The 14,341-nt window shown below is 32.2% G+C and overlaps 1 protein-coding gene across 1 annotated transcript in view; it reads right to left on the bottom strand.

Annotated features, from left to right (window-relative positions):
• Positions 1 to 14,341, bottom strand: part of SEMA3E (semaphorin 3E) — a 424,903-nt gene that overhangs the window by 163,064 nt on the left and 247,498 nt on the right. Inside the window, exon 4 of the mRNA XM_001369740.5 lies at positions 11,304 to 11,423. Coding sequence (XP_001369777.3) covers positions 11,304 to 11,423 — 120 coding nt within the window. The remainder of the gene's footprint in view (positions 1 to 11,303; positions 11,424 to 14,341) is intronic.

The raw sequence follows: 14,341 nt of genomic DNA, 5'->3' as shown, positions 1-14,341 counted from the left end.
TTTCCATTTTTTTGGAAGGTTTGGATGCATTTAATTGCTATTTCCTTTGTAGTCTGGATTTTTCCTCCATAAAAATTATCCAGGGTCAATGCCACCTTCTTGTTTTTCTTGGTGTTGGGAAGTTGTTTTTCCTGGGCTTTTTTTGCCATCACTTTTGTGGTACAGTCATCTTGGTATTTTAGCAATCTAAACCAACTAGTTTAGTTTATTTTAACATTTATCTAAATGCATGTTTCCATATTCTATAACTTGTAAGCCTTCCACCAAATGATGCAACCAAAAATGACATAAATCACCTCTGATGATTTAGGTCAGTACTATATATTATCCTCTAAATGATTATTAGCCTATAAGGGACAAACAAATTTCTGGTCAGTTCTGGAGAATCCTCTAAAATTATGTGATAAATCATACTCCTAGGCATAAATACATAATGGGTTACACACCCCTACATATCCATTCCATCTATTCTCTATACAATTTATGTATACAACTGTATCTATCTGTACAACTTTGTAATTTAACTATATTCTTTAAGCATATAAAATTTTGTAAGATATAGTAAAAAATCCCAACATAGGATCAGTTGGTTTAAAGTAATCTTCCATAATTAAAATAGCTTTATTCTTTCAGAGAGGAAAAAATTCACCATTAAGACCTTCTTTCTGTTTTTTTTAAGACCAATCAGCAAGAATCCATATTATGTGTCAGGCAATGAGAATAAAAATATAAAAATGAAACCTCTCCCCCAAGGAGTTTATGCTCAATGTACTTGATTTCTATATGGTGAAGTGATCAAATAACCAGATTTAGAGTGCAAGACATGGGATTGAATCTTGTTTTAGACAATTACTATGAGACTTGAATGAGTCACTGAATCTCAAGTATGCATCTATCAAATTGAAATAATAATAATACCTACCTCACAAGATTGTAGTGAGGAACAAATGAGATTAAATGTTTTGCTAGGCTTAAAGCTATATAAAGTATTGATTATTAATATTATCATCATGATCATCATTCAACAAAGATTATGGGGGATCAGAAATCAGTGTGGAAGTTCCTCTTTATAGGGTTCCTCTTGTAGCAAGCCATTGCATACACAATCCAATTCTGAAGAACTAGAACATTAATTCTTTTGTCTTTGTCCTTTAGTTGCAGTGCCATATAATGTTTCTAAGGGACCTTTTCTTAGAACCATAGGAATACCACAATTCCCCTATTTTAAATATTATAGCTTTCATCATGACTGCACAAACTCACAGTGTAAATAATCTCTCTGACCTTTTTTCCCTTTACAAGCTCCTCTTAGCCCATGTTCTCAGAAATAGTTTCTTCAGAGTCACTTTTGATGCCAGGTACATGAATTATCTAAATAGAATAAAGGGAGAGAACTACTGAACCACCACAAAACAGGTCATCATTGCCTGCACCATCCTTAATTATTTTCCCAATTGCTTCACCATGTACACTACCCTCTTCCCAATAGAATAGTTCAAAGGGAGATGGTTTCTTGATGTCTGTTGCATTTGCCATATTCCTCATACCTGCCAAAACAAATATTTTCAGTAGACAAAGAGGATTTAGTTTAGTCAGGTATAATTATATATGCATGCAAAGGTACGGATGGAACGTTGGACATGATTACTAAACAAGACCATTGGAAGAGGAGGAACATGGGAGAAGAATGGTGACCTGGGAGAATTCCCAGAGGAAGTAGGGGCTTTTGAGATTTGATCTCGAGGTGAGATGAGGTTTCTTGCCTTGTTGGAGATCAGCCAAGAGCCAGTTGATAGATATTGAGGAGAAACAGTCTTGGGACAACTCAAAAAGAGTTTAACAACATCCAGATACCTCTAATAACATCTGAAGATGAATTCAAGTCCTGTTGGAACTGTAGGGGCCTCCAATTCTACAGCAGTGGAGCCAGCCCCACCCCAACCCCAGCCTAATAACACCTGCCTTGCTCTTGCCTAAATCCCTAACTATTCTAATCTAGTTTGAGAGAGAGCAGGGAGGGGAAGTGAATTCCTGGTTTACTCTGAAGCATCCAGAAAGGACCTTGTTGGGTTAGAGATAGGGACACTGCTAACATCAGACTCCCCCCCCCCCACTTCCAGATATCCTGTGTTTATTAAACCAATTCAAAACACAGTCAGATTGGAAGGAAGGGATTTATTTAAAGAGCTTTGAGAAAGCTAAATCTCTGAGGTTAGTGGTCAGCCATCGGAAAGTGCTGGTCAAGATCCCTGTTGAGTCAGAGGATATAGGGGAGGCTTGTCTTCCTGGGAGCTTCGTGCTCTGGTATTTTGGGGTACCCACACCATCATTCAATAGGGGAGATCCCCCCTTTAACTCACCAACACCAGCTTGCCACTAAAGATCCTCATTTTCCTGTGATATACCTCCTGTTACCACAACCATAACCACAGTATATAATATATAAATACAGGTATATAGATATTTATTGTATAGCTTGACTCTATGGGAAATATTAAAAGAGTTCAACTCCCCTTTTAATATCATTCATGTTCATACTTTGGCTAAAATATCTCACAATTGATTAACATAGAAGAATCCAAGGAAACATAAGTCCCACTTAAATTTGTTTTTCACAGGGGCTTAATAGACAGGGCCACAAAGAAAAAATGCATGAAGACAGCAAGGGAATCCAATTGCTAAAATGTTCCTCTAGGATTTTTATTGTTCATGTCATCTCTTATACACTGCTCTAGTGAATCTCCCACAGCATATGTTAGTTTGATATCTGAATACTAGTTCTTATTCCAACTGACCTACATACTAATTTCATGTTGTGCAATGGAAGACTTCTGAATCATGGCATCAGAAGAGGGATGAATTTTAAATTCTTTCTGCTACTTTCTAGTTGTTTGATCAGAGGCAAAATTTAACTGAATCCTACTACTTACCCTGCAGAGTTGTAGCATAGATCAAAGGGAAAAAGTATATGCAAATCACTTTTTAAAACATAAAGCCCTATATGGGTATTTTTATAATGGCAATTATAGCATCTTTCTTCTCCTCTTCCTCCTCTGAAGCTTGAACATTGCAACTATATGTTCATTTCTCTGAATATTATTTACATAATTAAACTAAAGGGGCTACTAGGAAAAGTATAAGACTGAGAGGCAGAAGACTGTTTCTCAAACTCACTAGTTTCATCATAACTAAAATGATCAGAATAACATCTACCATGCCTTAAAGGAAAGAGTTGTCATGCAGATCACTTCCAAAAGTTTGTGTGTGAAAAAAAACTTTGAAAAGCACAAGTCATGAAACAAATGCAAGTTATAATTATGAAGGCATAAGCTACAAAATAAGACCTAATTTCTAGACTTCACACATGTTAAATGGGGTTTGAGACATCTGGACCATTTTGATAGTTTTGGTAAGGAATTTGCAATCAATGTAACTTTTAAATGCTCAGATATTCTAAAGACAATTGGAATCCTTCTCCATCTTAATTTTTTTTCAGGTTCTGGGAATTCTTTTGTATTGTATTAATACTGGATCAATGCACTGTGTCCAAAAACAGAGTATCTGTCTATCACCACTAAAACATGTACACTATGATGTTATTGTAAACAATTTTGTGGAATCAGGTCAGCAAATCATAAATAATGCATACTTTGGAAATCCCATGCCTAACACACAAAGAAAATATTAGCTACACAGCTGTGATTATTTCAATTCAGTTAAAACCATAATTCAATTGAGTAAAGCAAAATGTACTATTGCCAATCTTTGAGATTAGTTCCTGTCAGTGAAAGTTTTCAAGTAGAGGCAATATGACCATTTGAGTAAAGGCAGGAATGAATTTTATTCTTTGGGTAATGGTTAGACCAGATGAACTGAGTTTAAATTGGGCTCTCCAATTCTGAGTCTATGATTTCTGAAATTCTAACTTATGAATAACTTTATAAAAATTATAGTTTTAAATAGTGATTTTATTTTGAAGTATGAATCTAGATAACTAGGTGATGAACTAGGTGGCATATTGGATAGAATTTTAGATTTGGGAATCAGGAATACTTTAATTGAATGCCTTATTCATACTCTTACTAGCTACATGACAATTGGACAGTCGCTTAGCCTCACAATACCCCAAACAAACATTAAAAATATGTCAAAGAGCCATGGTAGATCTGCAATAACAGAACCCAGGTAAAGAGTTCTTTATAAGCTAGAGGCATATTGCTAATAATAATAAAAAAACAATACCATAAAGTTGACAATTATATGGTGTATTATGATTGATTCCAGAGATAAAGTTATTATTATTATTATTTTATATTTGAGTAAACTAAGCAGAAAGAGGTTAAATGACTTGATAATCAGTGTCTGAGACCATATTTGAATTCAGTTCTTCCTGACTGAAAGTCCAACAGTCAATCCACTGCACAGTCTAGATGTTTCAACATCCCAAAAGTCTGTAAACAGATGAAATTCCATTTGATTTTAAGAATTGCTACCATCTGCATCACAATATGCCACTCATAGTAGGCTACAGGTACAAGATGATGCAGGAACTGTCTGATGCAGTCACTGGGACATTTTGTTTTCTGTAACTTTATTTCTTTGCTATAATGAAGGTAAGGGAGGTAAGAGAGGGACATTTGTGGGACTGATATAAAAACAACAAAAATATTTTAAATTAAAACATTAACTATGATAAAGCAATATGTTGCAATTTAACCTTATTAACAAAAAATGGAATTCTACGGTGGCATCCAGTTTCAAATTGATAATTCAATGACTATATTAAAAAGAGACGGGGAAAATCTCCAAATGTTTCATCAGAGCCTGAATACGTGCTAATTGACTACTAGGATTTGTATAAATGGAGATTTTGAACCTTTGGACTTCATCCCCCAGAATTCCCTTAGTATTTCCCAAAATTCCTTTTAATCTCTCCCGTGGTCACATTTGTATAAGTTCTGAGGCTTCTTCTCCCATGCTCTTTTTTACTTGCAACAGGGCTGAGTTCAGGTAGTTCTTTTACTTTACTTATTATTAATAAAACTTTGTAAAACATAATAGTTATTGAATATTAATTTTAACACTCACAGATACCAAAATAATTAAGATGACAACATTTCTACAGGGTAAGAATTGTCAGAAGTTCACATTCTGAATAAATCTGGTCTCTTACATTAAAAATGGATTTTTTACTAGTCTTTTGATTATTAATTGTTTCATCCTTTCTTGAGACATTTGGTTATAAATAGCATTTTTTTATTTTGGTATTTCCAGCAAAACTTTATTTTTAACATCTATTTCTAATAAGTTAGTCCAATGAGGGCAAGGTCCAAACCTTATAGAAGCTTTATATCTTTCTAGTGCTAGCTCTGTACACAGAGAGAATTTAATGAAAGTTTGTTCATTTGGATTAAATTCTGTCCAGTTCTGTTCACATATAATCAAAGATTTTGAGTTGAAAATGACCCAAGAGAACACAATGTCCAACCACTTAATTCTCAATTTAAGAAACTAAATTCTGGAGATATTAAATGATCTTTCTCCAGGTCACACACATAATCAATATCAAAAGCATCATATGAATCCATATCTACTAATTCAGGAGTAAGTGCCCTTTCTACCAAATGATGAAAACTAATATTGATGAAAAACTATTACAGCAAAATTACACTAAAGAGTAATCACAGCTTATAAAGTTACTTCATTGTAAAAAATATCAATATAAAATTTTTTGTCAATTTAGAATTTCTATTTTTTCATTTTTAACATGGTATGAGTAATTATGCATAAAGGATAAAGTATTTACATAATGGAATAAAAAATGTAAGCACTAATAAATTTCATAATTCTGAACCATTTGACATGACTGACCACTAAAAATTTAGAAACTTGATTTGAAACTATTGAAGTAAGTATAGAGATGGTATTTTATCCCTTAAACTTTAAAGGCTACATGACTACTTGTAGACACTTTATAGGGAATTCTTATTCTATGTTTTATAGGCCATTCTATGATTAGTTTAGATGACCTCTGAGGTCCCTTACATCTATGATATTCTGTGATCCTATGATGTTGAAGTTGTAAGGCAAAATTAAAATAAAGAGGAATGTGAAGCTTGTAAAAGCAGATTATGCAAATAAAACATTGTATAAGGAATAGATGTACAATTTTTGAAGCAATAGCAAATGGAAACTTTATAAGACTGATAAAATTTTAGCTTCAATTGCAAATTTGGACAAAGATTAATATTTTCCAGGATTCCATTTGAAGGAACTGGTCCATTAGTTCCACTAAATTATTTGGAACTGGGCCCCAATAGTTACTAAATTATTTTTACCATCTGACCCATAGAAAAATTAAAGAGGTTAAGACATATACCAAGAAAAAGATTTCTATGCATATAATCCTTTAATTTTGCACAGTACACATAACTGGACCCTGAAAGTAATTATATAAGATAGATTTCATTATTTTTCCTCCTTTACAAATGAGAAAACAGAGATAAGAAAAGTTAATTGTCTGAGGCTCAAATATCTAGTAAATGCTATGAGATAGGAATCAAACTAGAGCCTTCTTGACTCCAAGACCAGTGATCTATCAACCAGATTATCTATCTTCCTTTGAGGCTAATAGGTCTAACTGAGAAGAGAATTATCTTAAAGTACTATAAGAGAAACATTGCAATTTAGCGTGTACTTGACAGACCAGAACCAGAGTAACATTGTTAAAGAGTTAGTCTCCAGGTAATATTTTCTTTGATCACAGCAATTTACAAAGAAAATCTCCCCATTGTGTAGAAAACCTTCAAGATCTGAGATAGAGGAAGGGATATTCATGCTGATAAAGCCAGAAATTCTAGCACTAAGTATCATTCAGTCAATGGCAAATTTATAGACGAGATAATTAGTAATTTATCAGGTAGAGTAAAAACTTAAAACTAGTTTTTTTGATACTAGTCTACTAATACATCCAAGCTTATAAAATCATAACTTCAGTCATCGTAAATCTTCAGCAACAAAAATCCAGAACTCTGTCTTTATTAATGTCTCAAATTATACATCTTACATTTTAAAAGGAGAAGAAAAAATTGTAACTAAAACTTTTAAACATGGTCAAGGAACATCACATTATAGTTAATCAAATATCTTACTAATAGCATATATGATTCCTTTAAGAAAAAGAATAGTGCATTATTTTGATAAAATTCTAGATTTATAAACATTTTTCTTGTTTGAGAGTAATTTTGTGATAAGAAACTTGCTACCCCCCTGAGCCAAGAAAAGTGAATTGTTTGGAGAAGGTACAATGAAGATGCCTGTAGAAATGACACACTGTATCAAAAGATACAAAATGAACTTTGGGATGGAGTGAAATTGAACTGTGGGGGGTTGAATACATTTATTTTGAATTTAAACTCTTATGCCAAAGGGGACTGCCCCCTAACTGGATTTTTGTCAATGTGCCTGGCAATCATGTGGTTTTGTTCTCTTTTTCTTCTATTTCCCTCTTATCCCCAAATTATTGCAATTTCCACTTAGAAACTACAATATTGTGTGTACCTCTAGTTAGAGATCTTTAGAGATATAAGTTGGCTATATGTACTGATTCGTTGTGGAAACTAGGCATGTAAATACAGGAAATTTCCACATGCTCATTTTCCAATGGAATCATGGGGGGATTGTGTAATTAGCATTTACTCCACTGAACTCTAAATCCCAGTTTTCCATGTTCCCTCTCACATTATGTGCTAACTTAGGGAGAATAAAAATTTTGTGTAGCTCCAACCCCTCACCCTCCCAAATCCCCCCAAACACAGCTGGGAAAACTTTCTTTACTTAAGCTTTTACTTTTGTCCTTTTATTTCTTCTACTTCAAGTGATTATTAATAAATTGTATAATATATAAGACTTGGAGTTATTAGATGTTATTTCTAATCTTATAATAGTTTAAAGCAAACAAAAGATTTAATGGTCTCAGTTCCAAAATTATTTTCTGATTTTAAATCCTGTGGCATTTCTTAAACAATTGAGCATTTTTTTTCCTAAATCTTGATATACCGATGGTTGTCACCATAATTATTATATTTTCTTTTACTTCAGTGTTGTGTAGTAAAAATTTGACCCTTTCCTTCTAGCTCCATGGAGCAAGATATTTTGTGAGAAAGATATTGAAATACTTAGTAAAATAATGTCTTTTTAATAAAGTTTTCAAATTTGGCATGAATTTTAGTCAAAAAATATTTTGATCAATTGTAATTTTGGCATAAATAATTCCCCAAGAAAATACATTTAAGCATTTTTACTTCAACTAGATTCTCAAATTTCTTTTAAAATATTATTATGAATCCCTACTTTATTTCATGGGTGTGGTTTTTCAAATAAAATATATTACATTTGTTATTTAGAAAGTTCTGCGAGAATTCATATTCAGTGCTTCCATCATCTATCAGAGGTGGGAAACAAAGTCTGTTGACCTGCCCGCAATACTATCAGTACTTGCCAAATCAGACTAAAGTATATAATTAAGCTATATTTTAAAAAAATAAAATACCATAAGACCAAAAATAACATTATGCTTAAAAATGAAGTCACTGTTCAACTACTAGGGATCTTTATGCACAGATTACTAATCCTGTTTCTATTTAAGTTGGACAACATTGACACACTATCCAGACAACATACCTTGGATTGTACCTTCAATATTTGAAGCAGTGAAATGTTCTTGTGCTTGACATCTCTGACAGATTAAAAGATCATGGGTAGAAATAAGGAAACTCAGATATATAAGTATATATTTATGAGTTTTATATAAATCTGCATGTGTATATATGCATATATTAATCAATCATATGTGTGTATGTGTACTTAGTATATTAGAATTCATATTTTTACTACAAAACTGTGAGAAATACTATTAATTCTGTTTTTACAGATAAAGAAGCTGATACTCAAAGGGGAAAAGGATTTAAAAATATACTAAGGAAAAATTTGATACTAAATCTTCTGATCCAATCCCCAGTAGTCTTTCTTTTCTGACTTTTGACAGAATACAAGTTTTATGGTCCACAAATGAATAGGGAAAAGGAAGAAATAAGCATTTATTAAGCACCTATTATGTGCCAAGAATTTTACAAATATCTCATTTCAACTTTGCAAAAATCTTGTGAGGTAGGTGCTATTATCAACCCCATTTTACAATTGAAAAAATACTGAGGCATATAGCTGTTAAATGACTTGTTCGGGGTCACATACCTAATATGACTGAACTTGGAGCTAAATCAGGTCTTCTTGACTCTAGTCCCATCACTCAATCTCCTCTTCCAGCTAACTCTATCTAGCTAAGAAATATCTGAAAAAGATTCAGTCTGTGAGTCAGAGATTTTATGGTAGGATTTCCGTTCCTAGTCAGTAGAAAATACACCTTTGAGCAGAACAAATAAAATAACTTTTTTTAAAAGGCAAATTTATTTTTCAACTGCACCTATTATTTCTTTGGTATAGAAACTTCCAATGAGGAAAATCCCTCTAACAATGTAGATCAGTACTTAAGAAAGATCTTGTAAGTTGCCTGGCACATGTGTAGAAAATTATCAATAGCAGCTCTTTTGAGAGAGCAAAGAATTGAAAACTGAAGGGATGTACATCAACTAGGGGAAGGCTAAACAAGTTGTGGTATTTGATTGTAATGGAATACTATTGTGCTATACGAAATGACAAACAAGATGATCACACACAAAAAACTGGAAAGACTTCTATGAAGTGATGCAGCAGAACCAAAAGAATGATGTACACAGTAACAACAATAATGTATGATGATCAACTCTGAATGACAAATATTATCAAAAATGCAAGGATCCAGGACAACTCCAAAGGACCCATGACAAAAAAATAAGCTATGTATTACCATTGAAGGAATGACAGTCTGAATGAGATGGAAACTAACCATTCTTCAATTTATTTCCTCCACAAATGTTTCTAATATAAGTAATATGTCTCTTCTTTCACAACATCAAGAATATAGAAATATATATATATATATATATTGTGTGATAATACATGTATAATCTATATAATATAAATATTATATAACATTTTATATTTTATATACACACACATATAGAGAGAGAGAGAATGAGAGAGGAAGGATGGAGAGGGAGAAAGTAAATTAATTCCGTGGGGCACAAAAACATTAAATAAGATCATTTATAGGGTCACACAGCCAATGGAGTATTCAAAACAAAGTCCAGACTATTGGTTTTAGGGAAAGTTCACTTTTTTATGTTATATTAATTTTATTTTCATTCAAAATTTAGAGTAACAAAATATCAGTTCCATTTGGTCCTATTTCCTACTTTTTTCTTCCTTTTTAAGTTCATAATTACAAAAAATAAAAGTTATATATAGCTAAAGATCTACAGAAATGTCACCTGAAACTAATCATATCTTGAAAATAATGATTAATGTTATTATACTCTTTGGGGAGAAGGGTTTTATTTTGTAATATCCTACTCCCTAAAACAGCATTGTGAGGGCTCTATTTGTTTTTTCAAATAAAAATAATAAATTAAAAAAAATAAAGATCTACAGAAAATTTTGATTCTGCTGATCCAACTGCTTGTTATTTTTCTGGAATTCATCATTTGGATATAAGGAAGAGAATGGGGGACATGAAGTCAGGAAGACTTACATTCAAAACCAGCCTCAGATACCTATTAGCTCAAAGAATTTGGGCAAGCCCTTAACTTTTCTCCATCTCAGATTCCTCACTTGCAAAATATAGATAATAATATCCATAGCACCTACTACATAAGTGTTTGAAGTTCAAATATAAAGTAATAAGGAGAAATAATCTTACTATTATTATTTATAAGACCTCTACTACCTCTAAAGTTTTACTAACATAGATAGCTAAGCCACTCAACAACAAAGTGACAATATAGCACTACTGAAAATATTTTTTGGAATCTTTGTTTTATAAACTGAATATTCTTGAAATCCAAGAAAAGTAAAGACAATTAATATTCTCCTTTACAAACTTGTTGCCTTTTATCCTATTATGAGTAAAAGTCATAAAATATATAAAGAACTAGAATGTTAATTCTTCTTCAAAGCCAACTAAATCAAGTTTGAAACATAAAGGGATACTTCAAAATTTCCAGAAAATAATATATATTTAAATAATTAAATACTACATATTAAATATAACAAAATATTAAATAATTTAAATAGATGAAATCTATAACATTTTAAAGTGAAAAAGTAATAAGTGCTTTTAATTTTGGTAATACATAAGGATTACTTACCTCCAACTGGTGTCCAACTCTGATGAAGGCACAGAGAGGGTCGAAAGCTCCAGTACCACAGGTCAGGAGATGTGTTCTGTTATAATGGTGCAGAACACGAACAAAATTTGCACATTCACTCTATAACATGGAGGGAAAAACAACAGACATGCATGGATGAGAAATGTGCCAGCATAATACCAAATACATTATTCAGCCTCTTACTTCTTAAGACAAAAATCAGAGGATGATAGATCTGAGAGTAACTTTATCATCTAAGTTCAAGTGCCTTATGCCAGAGATGAGGAAACTGAGGCCCAGTGAGTTTGTCACTTGCCCATGGTCAGAGTTTGTTCACCTAAATTTTCCTAATCTCAGGATGCACCTATTTTATCTTTCTTCTCCATTAATATCATTGCCCTCTTAACTAATGGATTGAAAAATTAATGGGATGGCAGTGGAAGGGGAAAAACATAAAAGAAAATGCGTTTAGGCTTGTATATAGACAAACTGGTAGGAATAAGTGAATGTTTCTGTGGAATACAATAAAGAATATCAGTATTATTCCCTTTAAAAATGAAAGATGATAGTATACACCCAATAAATGAAAGTGCATAACTCATTCTTTTGACAAATATTTGTTGTACAATCAAATAAAATAAACATAACTTGTGCCTCTAAATTACTTGAATGTAGCAATTCCTTTGGCAAACTGTTCCACTGGATAACCAAACAATTCCTGGTGCTATGCTTCAATGGGAGTACTACTCAGTGTAACTATAAACAGTGACTCAGTGTGGAGTCAGAAAAATATATTTCAGAAATGTTTCTATGGCTCATAAGAGACATGTACACAAATTTATGCAATATGGAACATTATTATGACTTAGATAAAAATAAATCTTGCAATCTGAAATTCACAAATCCATCTGTACCACTTTAAAATAAACTTGCTGATCTATGTTTTGAAATTAGTAGAGACAAATATTCAAATATTCAGTTGAAGGTGGTGCAATGGATGAAGTGCTGGATGTGGAGTCAGGAAGACCTGAGCTCAAATTCATCCTCAGACCCTGACTAGCTATATGACCCTGGGTACTAAACCCTTTTGGACTCAGTTTCCTCATCTTTAAAAGGAACTAGAGAAGGAAGTAGAAAACAACTCCAATATTTTTGGCAAAAAAAAACCCAACAGCCCAAATGTTGTCATGAAGAATCAGATATGACTCAACAACAATAGTCAATTTTTTCTCTTAGTATGTCACAGAACATTTTATTTAACCAGATAACTCAAGTACATTTCAATTCACAGAGTTTTAACTTCTTTGGAAAAGGGATGTGGGCAATTATAAATAAAGAAAATACTATTAAATAGTATGCACACATTTTTTCAACCATTTAATTTAAGAGAGAGAGTGTGCCATAGTGGATTGAGTGCTAGTTTCAGAAGCAGGAAGACTTGAGTTCAAATCCTGCCTCTGATACAAAATGGATATGTGACCTTGAATTTAACTTCTTATTGATGTAGGTGACTCTATGAGCCTTAAAATAAGAGAAGCAATCAGTAATGCAAAGATCTAGGGCAACTTAAAAGGCCTCATGATCAAAGGTTATTTTATCACCATAGAAAGACTAGAGAAAAATTCATGGAGGAAATAAAGAGAAGTATGCTTAAATCTGTATTTAGACTCTAAGTGATATATGCCTTCTTTAAAAATATGATAAATATTGAAATATGTATTATATAGTAACACATATACAGTCTATATTATATCTTATTTCCTGCTACTTGGGGAGTAGTAGAGGATTAGAAGAGAGAGAACAGGGGTCACAACATTTCAGAAAACAATTATTAAAATGTATCAATTTTTAAAATAATTTATATAGGAAAATTTGCCAGTATTAAGTGGCAGAGGAAATTCCCTCAATTGCAAAGTACAGATCCATACCAAATACTAAAAAAGTAAGATTAAAATAAATTCAAATAAGCTTTAAACTCTGAGTATTATGAATATAATTCTTAATAAAATTTGTATAATAATCACATAGTAATAATGACTCAAAGGATACGGATTTTAATGCAGTAAATTCACCAATATTAGTAGACTGTAGTAAATAGCATTTCTTTCGGTATGTGTGTGTATGTTTCTCATGTTAGTAATAGTAAATCAGAACTAATTATTCTGGAGTGATATAAAGTTGGTTGCTATGTAGATAAAAATGTAGATATTGATATATTACTATATATAGTGACTATATTACAGTTGTGACTATCCTGGGCATATATATCCAACCAACTATTGGAAGCTTTGCTTTTATATCCAAAGTTTTATTCTGTGTATTAATCATATCAGAAGAGTTAATATAATCTTTTCCATTTACATTGGCCATGGGTATACATGGCATTTGTAAAGAGTTAGACATACCACTTTTCCCTCTCATGTCACAATAATATATGTTTTCAGGGAAAGAATTAGACCACATTTTTTGCTGTTAGTTTGACATGTGTGTAAATGGTCTGTCATATTGGCCACTCTGCTCATACAGAATGTATTGTCTAATTATTATAGCTAGGTTAGCTATAATCAATTGTGAGAACTGGGAGAAAGAAAGCAAGGGAGCATAGTATGTCTCTCACAATACATTCTGGTTCCTCTTTCATTTACTGAAAGAATAATTTATAATTAAGTGATATATAACATCCCATTCATGGCTAATGCTATATTTTGTATATATGGATCAATGTATTAGCCCCAGTAGAATTTCTGGAGGCATGGTGGGATAAGGAGTTACTTTTACTCTTTTTAACTCCTTACCCATGTTATCTCTACTGGATTTATAGAAAGCATCACTTTTTAAAATTCAACAATCAATTATTTTAGAATATGGCCTCTTAGAAGCAGCAAAAGTCCAGACCTCTGTTAAAGTCTTTATATCTTGTTTTCACATGGTCTGTATCAGTCAGGCAACACATGCCAGGCCAAAGCATCCACTTTTTTATTATTTGGATCAGTATTACGTTTAATAAATTCTGTGCTCTGGAAATATTAAAAAAAAAC

Source organism: Monodelphis domestica, chromosome 5 (genome assembly GCF_027887165.1).
Source record: "Monodelphis domestica isolate mMonDom1 chromosome 5, mMonDom1.pri, whole genome shotgun sequence".
Taxonomy (NCBI): Eukaryota; Metazoa; Chordata; class Mammalia; order Didelphimorphia; family Didelphidae; genus Monodelphis; species Monodelphis domestica.
Note: the sequence above shows the minus strand (reverse complement) of the source record. Positions and strands in the feature narration are given on the sequence as shown.